The sequence below is a fragment of the Penicillium antarcticum genome, assembly GCF_028974205.1.
Source record: "Penicillium antarcticum strain IBT 31339 chromosome Unknown utg000009l_segment0_segment0, whole genome shotgun sequence".
NCBI lineage: Eukaryota > Fungi > Ascomycota > Eurotiomycetes > Eurotiales > Aspergillaceae > Penicillium > Penicillium antarcticum.
In genome coordinates, this window is record NW_026695307.1 from 4,576,164 (window position 1) to 4,594,933 (window position 18,770).

General features: G+C 49.8%; 7 protein-coding genes across 7 annotated transcripts; 4 read left to right on the forward strand and 3 right to left on the reverse strand.

Annotated features, from left to right (window-relative positions):
• Nucleotides 1–361: 361 nt before the first annotated feature.
• Nucleotides 362–787, forward strand: N7508_010069 (glutaredoxin; the record flags this gene model as incomplete). Its single annotated transcript, XM_058468129.1, has 3 exons — nt 362–407; nt 455–553; nt 627–787. 3 exons carry the CDS (start codon nt 362–364, stop codon nt 785–787), a joined length of 306 nt encoding a protein of 101 aa, XP_058315975.1.
• Nucleotides 788–961: 174 nt separating this feature from the next.
• On the reverse strand, nt 962–1,699 carry N7508_010070 (glutathione S-transferase family protein; the record flags this gene model as incomplete). Its single annotated transcript, XM_058468130.1, has 3 exons — nt 962–1,340; nt 1,389–1,614; nt 1,687–1,699. The coding sequence occupies 3 exons, from the start codon at nt 1,697–1,699 to the stop codon at nt 962–964; spliced, it is 618 nt and encodes a 205-aa protein (XP_058315976.1).
• Nucleotides 1,700–2,308: 609 nt separating this feature from the next.
• Nucleotides 2,309–2,726, forward strand: N7508_010071 (uncharacterized protein; the record flags this gene model as incomplete). Its single annotated transcript, XM_058468131.1, has 2 exons — nt 2,309–2,334; nt 2,444–2,726. The coding sequence occupies 2 exons, from the start codon at nt 2,309–2,311 to the stop codon at nt 2,724–2,726; spliced, it is 309 nt and encodes a 102-aa protein (XP_058315977.1).
• A 40-nt stretch (nt 2,727–2,766) lies between these two features.
• N7508_010072 (dihydroxy-acid dehydratase) lies at nt 2,767–3,098 on the reverse strand (the record flags this gene model as incomplete). The annotated part of the gene is made up of 3 exons (XM_058468132.1): nt 2,767–2,813; nt 2,920–3,048; nt 3,077–3,098. 3 exons carry the CDS (start codon nt 3,096–3,098, stop codon nt 2,767–2,769), a joined length of 198 nt encoding a protein of 65 aa, XP_058315978.1.
• A 2,609-nt stretch (nt 3,099–5,707) lies between these two features.
• N7508_010073 (magnesium transporter CorA family protein) lies at nt 5,708–8,686 on the forward strand (the record flags this gene model as incomplete). The annotated part of the gene is made up of 4 exons (XM_058468133.1): nt 5,708–6,183; nt 6,249–8,303; nt 8,360–8,562; nt 8,616–8,686. The coding sequence occupies 4 exons, from the start codon at nt 5,708–5,710 to the stop codon at nt 8,684–8,686; spliced, it is 2,805 nt and encodes a 934-aa protein (XP_058315979.1).
• Nucleotides 8,687–9,983: 1,297 nt separating this feature from the next.
• Nucleotides 9,984–12,701, forward strand: N7508_010074 (putative phospholipid metabolism enzyme regulator; the record flags this gene model as incomplete). Its single annotated transcript, XM_058468134.1, has 1 exon — nt 9,984–12,701. The coding sequence occupies one exon, from the start codon at nt 9,984–9,986 to the stop codon at nt 12,699–12,701; it is 2,718 nt and encodes a 905-aa protein (XP_058315980.1).
• A 1,234-nt stretch (nt 12,702–13,935) lies between these two features.
• Nucleotides 13,936–16,632, reverse strand: N7508_010075 (DUF3824 domain-containing protein; the record flags this gene model as incomplete). Its single annotated transcript, XM_058468135.1, has 3 exons — nt 13,936–14,375; nt 14,468–14,830; nt 14,892–16,632. The coding sequence occupies 3 exons, from the start codon at nt 16,630–16,632 to the stop codon at nt 13,936–13,938; spliced, it is 2,544 nt and encodes an 847-aa protein (XP_058315981.1).
• Between the last annotated feature and the right edge of the window lie 2,138 nt (nt 16,633–18,770).

Genomic DNA, 18,770 nt, shown 5'->3' on the forward strand with positions numbered 1-18,770 from the left:
CAATGGCACCATGGAAGCTTCAAGCAATATTGTCGGATTGAATATACAATTGGTGGACACTATAGAAACAGCAGATAATTCAACGAACGTGATAAAGTGTTTACATTATACGTACTACCGGAGTCATAGGTCATAAGTGCGTATACAATGCACCGAGTAGTAGTAGATAGTTTCCACACATATACTTTCAATAAAGTAGACAATTTTATGCATTTCCTTCGCCCTTCGGCCTCTCTATTTGTACCTCTTCTTTGTAGTTCATTATGACGTCAGAGAGATACAAGGACACGGTCACATGACCGCTCTATCAAAAGCGGCAAAATTGATGCATCTCCAACTCATATCAAATTCACAAGCCATAATGTCAGTTGCCAAGGTCCAAAAGATCATTGACGACAGTGGAGTTGGTACGTATTTGACAAGTCCGAGGTACTGCAAAGCTAAAATATCGCAGTCGTCTTCTCCAAGTCCTATTGCCCGTACTGCACTTCGACTAAGAGCACACTTCGGAGCTTAGATGCCACCTTCGAATGCTTGGAACTGGATAAGATGAGTAAGTAATGAGTGGTATCATGGTTTCTCCCTGTCTGTTACCTTCCTGGAGGCAATACTGACGTTCTGTCAAGAGGACGGTGGCGAGATTCAGGCGGCGTTGCAGGAGCTCACCAAGCAGCGTACTGTTCCTAACATCTTCATCAACCGCAAGCATATTGGCGGTAACTCTGAATTGCAAAAGTTGAATACTGCTCAGTTGAAGGCGGTGTTGAAGGAGGCTGGTGCTATTTAAATAGATTTACTGTATAACACTAGAAATAAAGCTTATAGATGCTGAACCCGTTCTATTGACCTCATGTGTCATATGTCATATATCTGTGTGTTACACTTCTTTCTAAACACTTTATGGTGACAAAATTGGCGAGACAAGAAAGTATAGATTCAAAGTCCTTATGCGAGGCCATAATTAACAAGCAAGAATGCCCTGGGGAGCAGTAGCCAAAATAGCAGGTTCCATACCTGGCTCAGCCTTAGCCATCAAACTCTGATATCCGGCTCGCTGTGAAATACGCTCAAGATACTTGACGATATGAGGATAAAACTCCAATCCAAACGGAGCAAAAGTCCGCAAAGTAGTCAAAGAGAAAACAGTCATGCAATCAGCAGCTGTGAACTCCTCCCCAGCCAGGTAGGGGGACTCAGCCAGGCGCGTATCCATTTCCTTGAAGTTCACATCCACGCGCTTCTGCGAGACTTGAGCACCGATGTCCTCGGCAGGATTTGCCTCGGTGTTCATGCGACTGAACATCAAATTGATAAGTCCTGGTTGCAGGGAACCGTTGGCGCTATGGAGTCAGAAGAGGTAGTCGGCATATTGGGGGTATGTTGGGGGCCAGGAAAGCTTGCCATTGCCATATTTTGTCAGGATGTATTCGAAGATTGCGCCTGTCTCGGCGAGGACGACGGGACTATCCGTGATTATACGTGCTGTGCCTGCCAATGGAGGTTGCGATATTGCTCTGGGACTGATACTGTCGTATGGATGTAGGTTGTAGGGGATGCCGAGTGCTTCACAGAGCCAGACTACTCTCGCTGACTGGGAGCGGCAGAGGTGGTGGACTGTGAGGGTGGTCATTTATTATCAAATCCTGTAAGTATGTATTACACCTAAGCGTGAGAGGCACCTTTTACCCTTCATAGCCATCGCCTGCTATTCGACACTGCTTGTTGCATTCCACAGCGGATGTGCCAAGGCTTACTCTTGTTTCTCTGTGAAAGAGGACGGCGTCTAAAACTGCGCGACGGGAATCCCTCCTGGAGGAAGAGTATGAAACTGCCGACATGGAAGGTCGGTAGCCGATCAGCCTGTACCCCGGCTTTGAGCAGGGCCCCATTGGACTGCCCCGACGAAAGACAATCATTGATACTGAGGGGATAAATTGAATTCGATGAAAGTCTGCTCCAGACCAAAGGCCACATTTTGGTCATGCCATTGCTGCTTCGTCTTGATGTAATATTGCTTGGAGACTTTCTCGCTGAAAAAGCTGACCCACTGTGGTAAGAAACAGATTAGCTACACGTCGACCTAGGCGAGAATATGAAAGAGAGAAAAACGCATATCATATCCGCGACTAGCTCTCGCCTCGGATATCAACAGGTAGAAGGTAACCTCCTCCTAACCTAGCTTTTTGTTCTACGACGGGAGAACGGGACTGAACTGACTCAAGCAGAGATCCTGCGACAGGGACGGAGCAGATTACACTTTCCTTACAAACTTATGTTGACATCCGTCTCCTGAGCAATTAAGACAAGTATGGAAGCTGCGCGACCCAACAGACTGTATGTGACCCTGGCCTCTCCTTCTATCGTTAATTAACATTGCCAACATCAAAAGCAGACAGCAAGGTGAGATCCTCCCCCCTTTGTTTTGTTGGCTTACCCTATACAGATCGATGGTTCCCGAAGCCCTTAATTACTTTGGCATTGCCTTTGGAGTCGTGGTCGGGACGGTTTCGTTGGGGGACGTTGGGCGTCGGGCGAGGAGGAGATTGAAGGGATGGAGGTGTACGAGGCGGCAAGATGGCGGTCATGGTAGTGATGAAGAGGCTGGTGGTGGTGATGGTGGTGGTGGTGGTAGGGTGCTGAACGTGATAATGGACTTCGGGCAGGTGGTTGACGAGTGGGGATTGAAAGTGAGGACGCAGTTGAGCGAGCAGTGGAGGGAGGCATAGAGATTCTTCGACTTGTATATACTATCCTTACTTATTCTTATTAGATAGCACCGACGACGAGCTCACCCTTCTCTGCAGGGTCGGTGACTAGTAACCTTTGGGTGAAGCCAAGATGTATATAATGCAAGCGTCTACCTGCTGAGCCTTGAACATTTCCTCGGTAATCATGTTATGAGATTCCCCCGAAACATACTCGTGGAGGAGGAGAATAATTCACGGATACCAATTCTAGGGAAGTCGACCGCAAGACTGCCGCTCAATTGTACACTTCGCTCCGCTGCTTCGATGAGCTGGGGCACGTTGGCATGGTAGGGTTTGAAGCCTGGAAATGTATTGAGAATGCGCCATACCTTCAAGCTTGTTCGTTGACATAGAAAAAAGAGACACTAACGGTCGAGATGATCAAGCTATACTAGAATGCGCGAGGCGATATTGTTGGCTACACAACATAACTATAACAAAACGATTGATCGTCCATTTTGTGTATTTTGACTGAAGTCATAGAATCCGAGGTGAGAATTAGTCGCGCGTGAGCTAATAAGCAATTGGCCTTCCAATGCTGACCTCGCCTTGTATTCTCTGCTTTCATGTTGAATGACAAAAGAAAAGCATCAAAGACTACTTAGGAAGTTTGCGACAGTTGCGAATCCAACTTTTGCTCGGCCATTCACGCTTACCTAGATTGCGATTCAAAGTAATCTCCAGTGGTCCTTCATCGTTCACATCCCAACTAAACCACTGACAAGGCTTCCAATCCATTTGTCCGCCGAAAGAATCCCTTGCTTCAAGGAAAAATTGGTTTACCCACTTTTCAGTGTCTTCACGCACACATATATCACGCCGTATGTTCCAGAAGTTTTGTAGCTGCGAAGGGGTCGACTTTGTGAAATCGAAAAGAAAACGGGTACGCACGCGCAAGCTCTGGTCCTGGCAGCCGAATGAGAACGAGACGTTGATGTGAACCTGTGCGATGGGATTTCGGTTGAAGGTACACGTGTGTAGTAACATCTCCATGCATTTGCAGCTGCGATTTGTTAGGTGTTGCACACCACATTTAGAATCACAGGGCTGATCATAGAATAGAGAGATCAGTTTTAGCTTGTGGTGTATGTTGAGGTGACTACAAGGACACATATCAAATTCGCCAGCGTACGGCAAATAGCACTTCCGACTACCAAGTGTGTGGCAGCCATAGGAGCACACCTTATGGTCCAGTCTCCAGAAAGATTGAATATTCCAAATAGAGCGTGGATGAAGCATCCAGCATTGAGCGCAGAATTTCCAACGGGAATTTTGGAGTTGACGAAGTAGCTCGATTCTATATCAGGGGAAGATTTTCACGCCTAAGTAAATCTGCTGGGGTGTTGTAGGCATCGTCCTTCCCCGTACCCTAAGGATTTCGATGTAAAAGGCAAGCGTGAATTTGCAACTCAGCGCAAAGCAAATCGCATCCACAGTCGAAATGATCGTAAACACATTGAATACGATTATAGGGTGCATCTTCGGCCATGTGCGTCTCGGGGGAAAGTTGCTTAGGATATAAAATCGGCTTAGAGAGCGCCGTTGATCCATTTTAAATATGTTCGGAGATGTGAAGAGTGGAAGTAAGGCCTTAGTCCTAAGTAATGATTTAACTCAACCCCGACGTTAATATTTATCATCGACTAAATTTTGAGCTTAGGTAGAGGAAATGTTGAGAATCATGGCGAATCCAGGCTAGATGCCTGACATATAAGGCATGAATCTGGTGATCAGCATTAGACCTACCAAGTAGAGTATGGATCAGGAGAAGAGTTCTCATTTATATAGGGTCTTCCTCTTATGAAGAGAAAGATCAGACTTAAACAATCTCGTTGGCCTTGATATTGATGCGTCTCAATTCAGTAGACATCCAATTTCAACAGGAAATTTCCGAGGTTATATATGCCATGGATCAGTCTTCGGTCATAGCTAATTTTGACCGGAAGCCAGTCCCTGAGGGGTGTTTGAAAGAAGGTTCAATCACTGCACGCATAATTTAAACAGGCAGGCTAGATACAAGTTTCCAATTTACACGTGGGAAAAATAGCTGTTTAAGAAATCTTACTGTTCATGCTATAGACAGACCTTGAGAGTTGTTCAGCGACCTTGGTTGGAAACCCCAGCACGCCATATCTCATATATTCTGGTTATGCAAACCTCCAGTTAAAGGTTGGTTTTATGTATGGAAGTCTTGCTGTTTCATCCATTGCTTTTGTGTACTTTTGCGTGACGGAGTGTCAGGGAAGATTGATAGTGTCTAGTCTAGTTTAGTTACATCGTGATAGTGGCAGATTTATGTCAGAAAATCTATGTTCAAAGCAATACCCTCCCGATAAACATGTCGTATTGGGTATAAATATATGCAGCAAGTTATATCAGGCCGATGAACAACGCATTGCGAAATCACAGATCGAGTTTTTTTTTCTGTACTCCATTTTTATATCTTCGATAGGTCTCAGTGCCTGATGACTAAGGAACATACGGTCTGGCCAGCTCCCGAGGTCCTGTCCGCCTCCCATTTCCGGGGATGGCCTTGGAACTTCTCTTCTTCATTGTAGACTCATATCTCTATATCATCTCTAATATTGGGACCATCGCGCTAAGATCGCTGGATTCGCATTCCTTGTTTTAGACTCCCGCTCAGCCTGATGTCCCACTTTGCTTTGCCACCCGCGTCATCCCCACGCTAAGCTGCAGCTCTCGTGCAATTTCGATTGCGGTGCCTGGGCGCTGAATGCCTGTCGAACATGCCAGTGTCGCTTCTCCCGTGATCAACAGCGCTAATTAGATCGCATGGGACAAATCCTGCATGCTGCGAGACTTTTCGGAATTCGAGAACCCTGCTCGGCCTGTCTTAATTGGCTGATAGGCTCTTGAATCAGATCCCCTTTCACAGAATACGCCTTGGGTCACTCGGAGGTTTTGAACGCAGCCGCCATCCACTTGACGTGTTCGCTGCCATGGATCCACCAATGACCCCGACACCTGGCAGCGCGGCTTCTCGACCGCCTCTTGCCTCGCATTCTAGCTCCAAAAAACGTCCCCAACTCAGCAGCGATTACCCACACTCTGATAACAAGGCTAGTTACGGTCCAATGGGCGGTCGGGCCCCAGGGACTGGTCCGGTCCCCGTCTCCGAGACTACGCCAGCTGGAGAGACCCGCTCAGAACACCCCGCCGATAGTGGTACTGGAAAATCCTCCAAGTCCTCCAAACGCAAGAAGAATCGCAATCGCAAACGTCGCAATCGGCATCAGTCTTTCCTTACGCCTTCGCGAGAGGAAGCTCATGACAGCGCTGAAGAGCATTCAGGTGCTGGAGGCATCCGAGATTCAATGGAGGCCGATCGGCCAACCACGCGGGACACTTCGTTCTTCAACTTTGGGAGGAACGCAAGCAATACAAGCTTGGAGAGTGATGCATTGTTGGACCATCGGTATGCTCGATGGATATGAGCGATACATAGCTCCTGGGGTTGATGCTAACCGAAGGTTCAAACAGGGACCAGCCTATGATGCGACCTCGTCGTGACAGCCGACTCGCTTCCTCACTAAGACCGACCTCAATCCTATCAAATGTATTCCGATCGAACGACGGACAATCCCGCAGCACCCCGAAAGCGAGTCGAAGCCAACAACATCGTAATGGCGATAGCGACGAAGAAGCAAACGACCGAACTCCATTGGTACGGAGTACCTCAGGGTACACCTCCAATACAGCTCGCTATGGCGCAGACTCCCGCCCCAGTATGTTTTCATCTCGTGCTCGCCAACCATCCGTTCAGACCGTATCCTCAGGATGTTCTCCGCGAGACAATCGCAGCCCACTTGATTCCCCCACCATCGAACGAGACTACGATGTGAATAATCCGCCATCAATCCCCGGATCTCCGAAGCTAGGACCGGAGATGAATTATGATGATGCTGTGGTAACTGGAGCCGATTGGGACTTTTCCTTGGCCCGGTCCTTGGAAATGCGCAGGGACTCTCTAAACGTTCTGAACGAAACATTGATTGATATGGATGGTAATGGGGCACATCCCCATTCGGCGCCCTCTTCTCCCGGTTCGCCATTACTTTCTCCGCACCAGGAACTACGGCGCCGCCGGACCGTGGCATTGCCAGCAGAAGAGGATGTCTGCTTCCCTACTGAAACAATTTCGGAAATTGGAGATGAGGGATCCAGACCACGGGATGAGGCTGGTGAACGTCGACGCCGCAGACATCGGCGGTGGCCCGATCTCGGCGCGCTAGAAGAATGGAGTCGCGAGGAGAAAGAGGAACGCAACGGGGATCTTCGAGTTAAGAAGATCAATGAACCGATGCTTATTGAGGGCAGACTGCGCCCTCAGTACAAAGTTTGGCGACGCGAAGAGGACGAGGCACCTTACCGATTCACATATTTCAACGAGGAGTTCCCAAGCACTATTCACGCCCAAACTATATCCGAGCTGGTACAACCAGGAGGCAGCTTCCGCGAACTTTTTATTCCGAACCCCCCGGAATTAGAGGATTCGTCCGATGATGAAGACTCGGACGAAGAGTCTTATATGGAGCCAGCAGCTGCGACTCACGCAGCTCACGCAGTTCATCCCGTCAATACTGGTCCACGGGTAGCGGTGCCTGTATCGGAAGGCCACGGCCATCAAACAAATGTCAATCCCAATATGACAGGCCCTAGTGCTCAGTTACCCAGTGAAAAGAAGACCAGCGATCTTCTCGCCGGCAACGCTCCTCCGGTGAGAGGACCGTCACGCTTGTCTGTCATCAGTGAAGGACATCCCAACTCTCACCGAGAAATATCCCCCGCCCAGTCGAATCTTGCCCCGAAACCCAAACCTAAACGCTATGGGCCCCGGCCTACCTTTTGGTTAGATGTTCTATCTCCAACAGATGCAGAGATGCGTACAATTGCCAAGGCATTTGGAATCCACGCACTGACGGCGGAGGATATCATGATGCAAGAAGCCCGAGAGAAAGTGGAACTATTCCGAAGCTATTACTTCGTCAACTATCGGACTTTCGAGCAAGACACCAATAGCGAGGACTATCTTGAGCCAGTCAACATGTATGTCGTGGTTTTTCGCGAAGGTGTAATCTCCTTCCATTTCTCACAAACGCCTCACCCCGCCAATGTGCGGCGACGCGTTCGTCAACTGATGGATTACCTGATCTTGAGCTCTGACTGGATCTCGTATGCCCTGATTGACGACATTACCGATGTTTTCGGCCCACTGATCCAAGCAGTCGAAGACGAGGTAGATGAGATCGACGAGATGATCATGCAGATGCACTCATCTAGCAAGGAAGGGTCGCCCAATGACAATGTGCTTCCTTCATTCGCACCAGGAGAAATGCTCCGGCGAGTAGGAGAATGCCGCAAAAAGGTCATGGGACTATACCGGCTGCTGAGCAACAAGGCAGATGTTGTCAAGGGCTTTGCCAAACGTTGCAACGAGCAGTGGGAGGTTGCACCCAAGTCCGAGATTGGTCTCTACCTGGGTGATATTCAAGATCACATTATGACGATGACAGGCAACTTGACGTATTACGAGAAGTAAGCATTCAGTTCCCTGATTCTGCACGATGTTACAGCTGGCTCACTTTTTCCAGGATTCTCTCTCGCGCACATTCCAATTACCTGGCACAGATTAACATTTTGATGAACGAGCGCCAGGAACATACTGCCGATGTCTTGGGTAAGCTGACTGTTCTTGGTACGATCGTCCTACCGATGAATATCATTTGCGGTATGTGGGGTATGAACGTCAAGGTTCCTGGTCAGGAAATTGACAACCTGAACTGGTTTTGGTGCAGTAAGTCTTCCCATGGTTTACGTCCTACTAGTTCTCTTACTGACGCAGCCTAGTTACTGGCGGACTATTCGTATTCGCTTTTGTTTCTGTTTGGATTGCCAAACGTGTCTACAAAATTGTGTAAATGGCAAAAGCTTCTTTGGATTCGCGTGTCATGATTTCTACTTGTGGACGAATCGATACCCAGGAATTTTTCTCTTTTGTTATGTTTTCGATCCCACTTGCGGTCTTTGGCTTTGGTTCAGAGCCCACACGATATTAACGATAAACGGTGTATATATCTTGGGCTTTCTTGCTATTATCGGGCTGTACATACTTGCAGTCAGGGTAGAACTGTACATTATTAATATAATGCATAAGCTATAATTATTATTGGTTCCATATCCATTATTCCCTCCCTTGCAGTGGTATCTGCTTTGGTCAGACACACAACTTGAAAATAAGCTCAGAGACCGAAGGAATTCAAGGAATAAAGAAGCTCGAAACACGATGTATCACCTGTCCTGCTTGTACCTGGTACATTTGGTACTTTCGAGGCGATGAGGTCATTGTGACCAGTATTCCACTTACCGTAATTTATGCCCACGTTATTATTACATACACATCTTTGGCCGTTACCTCATCGTCAACCCCGGACATCTTGTTTCTTCTCTCTCTTTTAACGACTCTCTTCTCATCTTAATTTTTATCACATCCCAAGGCCACTTTGGGTTCTAGACCAGCCGCGTGCTCTGTGCTGCTGTGCGAGGACCCCCTTCTTGACGTGGGCTATTGTCATTGGCCTTTGCCGAGCGCGGACCTGACCCTCTCAGCCACTTCACTTTCACCGAGGTTTTGGTCACCGACATATCTGGCGCATTCGGCTGCCAAACACCCTTTTTCACGAAAACCAGTCAAGCCAAAACGTTGAGCCGGATCGGCGGATCCCCATCTGCGCACACCCGCCAACCATAAGCCGTCTTCGATTCAGTCGTTCTAGACGCTCTTGTTCTTTTCCCGAAACAGAGCCAAACGACATGTGTGTGTCTTTTTGCGATACTTTGACGGCCCACTTAGTATTCTAAACACACTTCATCTATCTCCAGTTTTCCCCCCTGCAAGCTGCAGCCCTTCGTTTTCCCGGTTCTTCTGTACAGCAACTCCATTTCCACCAGCATGTGGTGTTCGGCTATTCGTTCTGCTACACCCTCGCATGTGTAACAACCCGTATTCTGCGCAACATCTCCCTCGATACCTCGTGATATCTCATTCGCTCTTGCCTACAACAACTCATCTCTTCACCGTTGAACGTTCCCTGCCTGGCGCCGTGCCTTGCTTTTTCTGATTCCCTTTGGGACCTGTTTCTGCCCAACTACCCGGCTTCCTCTCGGGTCTCCTGACTTGTCTACATCGTATCAGACCATTCTGACTCGACAAAGACCATGGCTGCGGAATCCGAGAGGCCGCCTCATCTTAATGGTGCCTCTGGATCGTCCAGAGGTGCCAAGGATGCAGAGGCGGCATCGGATGCTGTGCATCGGTCGTCCAGCGACGGTGCTGCAACCGAGCGCTCCTCCGTTAAATCCCAGTCCCAGCCCATGTCCCAGGTGCCCAGGCTTTCTCCAAATATTTCCAACTTTTCCGCACCTGCATCTGCTACGAACTCCGCTGTCTCCTCCCGCGAATCCTCCCCGGTCCGATTTTCCTCACGTCCCGTGAATCATTCCCCGACCCGAGTATCCTCTCAATCCCGAAAGCCTAGTCAAGACCGATCAAGCCCGACTCGACCTTCAAACGGTCCGACATCTGTTCCACCGGGATACAATACAACTTCCAATACGCAGCGTTCATCCTCCTCCCCAGTGAAACCTCTTGTCCTTTCCGCGCCTCTTGAGACGCTGGCCAATGTTGCCAGTCCAGAAAAATCAAACATGCCATCATGGGCCGGGAACCGTCGCACAGATTTGGATCCGACTGTTGCGAATACTTCACATAAAAGATCGTCGCCGACGGAGGAACCTGCCACGAAGGTTGATAGAAGCACGCCCCGGGCTGCTACTAGGGGCGCCAGTGGACAGGGGTCCTCCTTGGAAACAGTCGAGGAGATGGCTAGCAATCCTTCAACCCCGTCCAATGAAAGCGCCCTCAAACCGGTCACCGCGGAGGAAGCCCGGTTGCATCGGATCGATGAGAACCCAACTCCGCGTTCCTCGCAACAAAACACAGGTAGTGGCAGTGACAGCGGAGAGACCCGGAGCTCTACGGCAAAGGAAGAGCCTCGCTCCCAAGCATCTGGAGCAGCAAAACCCCCTGGAACTCTCATGCCCAAGCAATCAACAACATCTCTCAGCGCCGGTGCTCGCGGAAAGCCTGCTGATGGCTCGGTCCGCAACATGACCGTCGAAACGGAGACCGTTAGCTCTATTCCACAAGTCTCCCTGGGCGTGGGCGCGGGAGAGCGAGGTAATGCCTCTCGTATTGACCAAGGTACTCTTCGCATGAAGCCTTCTACCGAAACGATTCGTCCACGCAAAGAGAAGAAAAAAAATCGTCGCCCAAATAACCTCCAAACGGGGCCTGCAACTAGCAAAGCGGATATATTTGAAGCAAAAGTGGCTAATGCAGTGGACGAGGCTGATGTCTCGGACTCTGACGAAACTTTCGTTTACGAGTCTAATCCACCGGACCCCTATCCTTCTCGGCCCTCTCGTTATCACTCCCGGACGCCGAGTGCAACATCCATGGCAAGTCAAGTGGACCAGCTGGCTGGTCGTGCGCGAGGATTGCGGGACGGCTCTCATAGCGTGACCAGCAAGCGGAGCATGAAATTCACAAACAATCCCTACAACAGTAGTATTGATGGTGATGGCCCGGATGTTGAGTTAAGTCGCAATGGTTCCAGAGTCAGTGGAAGCGGAACCATTACCCCACGGCATCACAATATCGGACGCCATGCACGCAACGGCGTCCCTCCAGGCCTCTTTGATAACGAGAGCACACCTTTCCCCCATTCACAAGCTCCACCTAAATCACCAAGGCATTTCATTGGGAGTGGATATCGGCACTCGCGACACAGCAATACTCGCTCCTCTCCTAACTATAAAACCATTAATGGTACGAAGAAGGGCAACGAGATTTTCGGCTATGACTTTGATGCAGAAGGCGCGGATGATGAGCGCACCCCCTTGGTTGGGACGCCACGTCAAGTCCGTAGTCGCCATGGCCGCAGACCGAACAGCGCAAGCCTGCGGCAGATGGAATATATGGCGCAGCGCCAGCGCGGGTATTTCTCCCGTTATGGATCATGCGCCATTATACTTCTCTTATTGGTTATTGTGGCAGGTGGTGCCACATCGTTCATTGTGGCGGCAACCCAGCCTCTTTTGGATGTCCAAGTCGTTGCTATCCAAAACGTCCTTGCATCAGAACAAGAGATCATGCTGGATCTGAATGTGGAATCAGTCAATCCAAATCTGTTCCCTGTTACCATCGAGGATACCGATATCAACATTTTCGCGAAGAGCCGATTTGTCGGTACTGACAAGCTCTGGCGCGAGCATGATGACTTGGATCACTTCCCACGTGTTGAACAAAGTCGGCGTCGCTGGCAGCTGTCACAGACCGTGCGTTGCCTTGGAAGTGTGGAGTGCATGAAGGAAGCCATGTCAGGCCATTCATCACCACACACCAACGGCGGTGTTGACAAGGGAACGGATCCACCAACGGATCCAGAAGGCGACTCCCAGACCATGCTCCTTGGCCGCGTGTTCCACTTCGACTCTCCCCTATCTTTCGAGTCCTCCCCATGGAACCATCTCACATCCGGCTCGAAGGGACAGATTCGCTTAACTCGGCCCGGTAATAAAACCGAGGAAGGGGGCACAGAGCGCTGGGAACGTGTCCTACAGCATCCGTTCGAACTGATCGTCCGTGGCGTCGTCAAATATCAACTCCCACTGAGCTCCCACTACCTGTCAGCATCTATCAGCTCCAGCGTCAAGTACGTCCCAGATAAGGAGGATACGGACCCTGAACAACCACCCAGCAACGACACAGCCCGCATTACCCTCGCGAAAAAAGCCACCCCTATCCGCCTTCCACTTTCTGAAACTCCCTCCTCCGCACCCGGGTCCGGTGCAAGACGACCTTTTACGGCATAACAATCACCCAATTAGCGATAGATTGATATCATTGACTTACGACAGCCCTATCCCTTTCCTTATCTTATTTATTTATTACTTGTCCGTCATGTAACGAGACGAAAAGCAAAAGAGTCCCAACCCTACCTGTCCTACTTCCTCCTTGAGAAGCCTCCCAGGGGAAGAGGAAAACTAGGGCACAACAGATTGGACGCGTCCATTCCATGGCTTGAGAATTTTCTTTCCTTTCCCGCTGTATACCCTTTTGCAAGCCCTCTGTCTTAACACCGACTTGGATTTATTGCTTTCAGCCACAGCATCGATATCATTTTGCTTGTTGTTACTTGCTACTTGTATTAGAGATAGGTTTGGTTCAACCCTTTCCAGCCTACCCTGTTTGTGTTACCTTATTATTTCTACCTTGTCTTTTGAAGATTATGATTACTCCCGCATCGGGGATTGTTCCATTCCATTCCTTGTTTGGCGCTCGCCTACTTTTCTTTATTATTGGAATGTGTTTGAGTGTTGTCTTCTTGTGGACTCGTACTCTTCTTTACGAGCGTACTTTGTCTCTATACTGTATTTTGGTTCCCTCTGCTCCTTGCTGATCTGGGCCTTAGACTCGCATGTGTGCCTCTTCCTCTTTTGTATGTGATGATCTTGTTGGATTCAGGTGACTATTTTCTTAGCTCGGTCCTCGATTATTGAAATACGAGAGTGTGGATTGGCTGTTCATGTTGTACAAAATACTTCTGTGTCTATTTTATGTTATTGTTGCTAAGCACCTACTTATTAGACTTGACGAATGAATGATAATCATGACCTTCACATGAGATAGCGGTGTCTACTATAGTAGAAATTTATATATCAACACAGCAAGCCTATAGGTGTCAAAGTAATCACAAAATAAGTGTTTTAGAGTAATGATATAAAATTGGAAGAATATTATCAAAAAGCATTGAACTATCTGAGCATCTGAGCACGTAGAAGTCATAAATCATAATCATAGGCACAAGCACCATCCATAAACAAAAGACAAATGAGCACATCAAAAGGAAATAAAGACTGCAAGTAGATAATGTACCAAGGAAACCGGAAATCAAGAGTACATGGGAGCATAGAGGCATAAAAGCGAATTAAAGAACAAGATCCGCCTGAAGGTGGTGAAAGAGGAAGGACAGGGAGAGCAATTGAAGGGAAGGAGGATAGCAACAGCTTTGACTCGGGGGACTAGGAAGTTCAATCAAACGCAGAATCAGAAAAGAATCCTGCTGAAGCGATTTACCAGATCCTCGAACTTCTCCAGGGCAGGATCCCGTTCTTGAATGAGACGACCGTGTGAATCAAAGCGGTCAGGTAAATCCTCAGTTGAGTCTGAGTCTGCTTCAGAGTGCCTATCTTTGCCATGGGTAGAGAAGCGGTGATCATGATGGCGAGAAGAGTGAGAACTAGAACCATGATGAGAAACAGGGGAATGAGGAACAGATGAAGAACGACGTCGATGATGGTGAGGACGGGATCTGCTACGACTTTGGGAATCAGGACCAATGGTATCCTCACTGTCATCTGTCTCGTAGCCCTTGTCAGGTGTCAAGTCAAACGCAACAGACTTCGAGTTTGAACCTTGCGGCGGCTGACTATTGGACCTGGACCGAGCTGGAGAAGAAGAGGGAGATGAATGATGGCTCTTTAGACCTAGAAGAACATATTAGCATGGTCTCTATTGATTTGGTGGGATCAGTCCAGTCCTGGACTTGGACTTGGACCCTTGAGTTCATAGAACCCACCATCTTGCACGGTGTTCTCATTAGAGGAGGGAGGGCTCACATTCTCATCTGCCCTACGCGGTCGGGGAGCGTAACTTTCTGGTCCCATGCCTGGGCCTGGTGGGACAGCGCCATAGCCGTAAGGCTGGGGCTGGGGTGCAGCACCAGGTGGGGGAGGGTAGTCGGCTGGGTTGTAGGGTGCAGGGGTGGTGTTCAAGTTGTGAGTTGAGTCTCCCGGCGGCGGGGGAAAGTAGTTGCTGTTTGGGTAGTAGTGGGGATCGACACCCATGGGGGGTCCCTGGGCTCCGTTGTGGGGTGAAGGCGGGTAGGGCTCAGGGTCGTAGGATTCCTCGTAAGGATCGCGGTTGGAATCGTGATCGTACCCTAATACGCCACTAGTCAGGGTGAATATTTCTCGTGGTATCATAGAGGATGAAAGACTTACGAGAATGCTCACGCTCCTTAGACTTCGAGCGGTCCTTGCGCTGTGAGTACTTGTGAGCTGCATAACCGAGTCCAGTGGCACCGAGTGCGGCCGATGCGATATCGCGGGAGCGGCTGCGGTGCTTCTTATGATGGCGGCGCTCCCTGTCAGAGCCATCGGAACTACTGTAGCGGCCACCACGGCTGCGACTGCGGCTACGGCTATGACGGCGTGGAGCATAGGCCTCGTGTCCGTCAGAGTAGAAGGGTCCGCCAGTGCTGGCAGGTGCACCATAGTAGTGCTCAGCGGGAATACTGCCTGCAACCGGGTGGTTTCCATATTCAATCAAACCGGCCGAGTCCCGGGAAGGATCGGGAAAAGACTCTGAAGGGGCCCGGCTCCGGGATCTAGAGCGATGACGGCCACGGTGCGAGCTCACACCTTCTTTCTCATCCTTCTCACCTTTCTTCTTTTCATAAATACCGGTGGCTGCAGCGGTGGCTAGACCCGCAGCTGCGATTGGAAGGGCTTGCCTGAACTTGCTGCGAGAACGGGAACGCTCACCCTTGCGAGAGCGTGAGTGACTTCGGACTTTCTCGACAAGCCCTGCAACGGCTGCACCAGCCAAACCGGCACCAGCCATATGCTTTCGGCGCTCGGACATGCTACGCTCGGAGTCTTTGTCATCCTTGATGGAACGACCTCTGCTGGCGGCACGAGAACGGGAGCGAGTGCGAGACCGGCTCTTGCGGTCGTTGTTTGACTTGCTGCGCAATGCAGCCACGCCGGCAGCCACAGCAGCGGCACCAACGCCCAGCTCAAGGAGGGTCTTAGCTCGTGAGTGCGAGTGAGAGCGGCTGCGGCTTCTGCTGTGATGACGGCCACGGCTGTGGCGGCTGTGACGGTGTGACGAACGCTCGTCGTCAAAGGAGTGTGCCCGGTGACGGCTCTTACTACGGCGGTAGTAGTCGCGTGCATGAGATGCAGCGTTGACAGCCACTGCTCCGAGAGCACCAGCACCAAGAGTCTTACCAAGACGGCCAGCGCCATCGCTGACTTCTTCGCCGTCCCGCTTGCGGTGGCTACGGATTAACTCTGCTGCTCCAGCACCAACCAATGCACCTTCTGCGAGGTGACGACGGTGGTGAGGGTGGTCATCATAGTCACGGGTCTCTTTGCGAATGTAGACCATGCTGTCATCGCTGCTGTAGTCGTCGCGGTCACCACGGCGGTGGCTTGCCTGAGAAACGGAGTCTCCGGGGCTCAGTTCGCGGCGAGAACGTCGGTCATCGTATTCGCGGACTCGGCGATGTCTGGAGTAGTAGTACGGATCTTCGTCGGCTTCGGAGCGGCGCACAACATTGTATTCGGAATCGCGGGCTTGATGAATGAGCACACTTTCTCGAATGATAGTAGAGGTTTGGGGCTCCACTCGTTCCTCGGGATCCATGGGGGCCCGAAGGCGATGGTGGGAGTGCAAAAGAGCATCGCTGGGGTATAGGGACTCACGATCATAATAATCTCGCTCATAATCATAGCGACGAGCGGGAGGTTCGTAGTCCACTTCTCGCTCGTAGCGGGAAATGGTCATAGGTTCGCTGCGATCGGCCTTGCGCCGAATGACAAGTTCGCGCTCGCCGGCATAGTCATCATGTCGCGACATGAAGTCTCGACGGTCGTCCTCGGCTGGAATGACGTAGCGCTTGATAGAGACAGGGCGGGACTCGTCCCAATCTCGGTCACGGCTGTAGGTGTACGACATAAGATACAATGGCAGAGAGTAATGTGAGTGGGAAGAGAAAGAAAGATTCGAGTGAGATGTGAGAAAGCCAAAGCCCGGAAAAAAGTGAGATGTACAATGCAGGGAATGAGGGGGGCGGCAGGACAGGGAAGTGGGGGTTGTGCAGAGAGGCTGTGATCGACTAGTGACGATCTTTCTGGAAGCCTGATTGGTAACTGTCGCACCAAATGAGAGACACCTGAAACTTCAGTTGGGCGTCAAGTCGTAGGGCAGAAGCGGATCCGACTCAGCCTCAGGAGGATCAACGTGCAAGACTGGGGCAAATCAGAGAAAGATAAATGGGGAAGTGGAAGAGATGGAAATGGAAGCCGAGGACAGGCGGCAAGATAAGGCAGCTGCCACGTGAGGCTCTGGAACAGTTTGCCCGGGTGTGGCGAAACACGAGAAGTCGAGGCTTAGAGACGAGGCAGAGAAACAGAGGTGTAAGGTGAGAGGTGAGAGATGAGATGGGGTTACGAGAAGAGAGAGACGAGGTTGTTTGTTTACGGGGGGATGTTTGGTACCTCCCGATCTCACCCATGGAACCGATGACTATGCTTGAACCTGATCTGTACCCGCTATACTTACATACTTCATTTACTATAACTCACATCCTATAACGTCTTCTCCACGCCTGTCATTCCTACACTCTGAGTCTAGATGAGATCGGCGCTATCTGCTACATTGTCAGGAGGCCCAGTTTCATTCTAGTTTCAGTAAGGATGGGCCCAAATAGATTAACCGCGATCCATGCATCGATTAATCTCGGTCTCCAGTGTAGGGCTAGGTAGCCAAATTATTGACTGTGAGACTAGACATGTTCCAGGCGCCAAAGTCTTGACATCATCGGGAACAATGATAATTTTTCACCCTGGACCACCTCGCTATCGCCCCCCTCTTACAACCACATCACCGACGGGGATGTGAGGGCTACATCCCGCGCCCCGATCTTTGTCTCTGCCCGCATGACGTCAATCCTGGTCGCGGGGCGTTTGGGCGTTCTCGGCATTGGACTTCGCCACCAACATCTCGGGGCAAACGGGCGAATGCACAAAAGGTAGCCACGGCATACTTCTTCCGTATTCTCAACAAAAAGGCAGATCTGAAAACTGTCCACAGAGCACTGCAGAGGCAATACTTTGCTTCAAAATCTATCGCCACTAGCAAGAAGGCTAGGTCATTTTAGGTTCGTGGGTTGTTTGGGGTGGGGGTTGTTCACTATCGGGTGAGTCAACCGTTTTGCTTTCAAGGACTCTTTCAAACTTTTCTTAGATGTCTCAATTTGACTTCTACCTTTGGGCCTTTTTTGCCTCTGCTTTTCAGTATGGCATCTTTCTCGGATGTTATTTGCTACCGGTTCTCAACTCTACTCGGTATAGTTCCCAAGTCAGATGAATCGACAATATATGACATGCATACCATAGAAACCAGTCAATACAGGTGTTTAGACCCATATGCATAGTCTGACAAGACAATGATCGACTTAATGCAACCTCTTACAATACTCCATCCCGCGGATCAAAGTACTAGTCTTCGCGCAACGACCTCTAGCTCTCTCTCAGTTGGTGATAGGCTGAGAGTTTATTACGGAAAGCGTATATCTGATTCAATTCTTTGTTTTCAGAAATCAAGGCTGAAAAATACTGCCTCCAACAGGTATCAGAATACAAGATTCTTAAGACGTCTTTACCACTTTCGATGTATAATTGACGTCCGAGTCGCGAGGTGACGGGTGCGTTGAGCGCAGCTGTAAGATCTCTTCTTCGGGAGCCTTCAAGCGTGCAAGTAACTCATTAATTGGCGGCCTATTCAATCTTCGTCGTGCTGTTGTTGGCCTTGGAAAGATGCATTCCACTTCCGCCTTCATGCATGCACCGCATGGGTATGTTCTGTCACATCGCACTTTTCTTGCGTTACAACAACCACAGCTGCGCTTGTTTAATTCGGCACAAGATGGAGTATTCTGTGGTATTTGTTTTTCGGAATTATCTGACATATTCCAGAGCTGACGGATGCAGAGCTGTTGGATGAAGGACGAAGGGCAAGGAGTTGATGATCCCTCCAAAGTGTTACGTAACCACCTTTGTTTTGCACCTTGAAATGTTCAGTTTTCAGAGTTT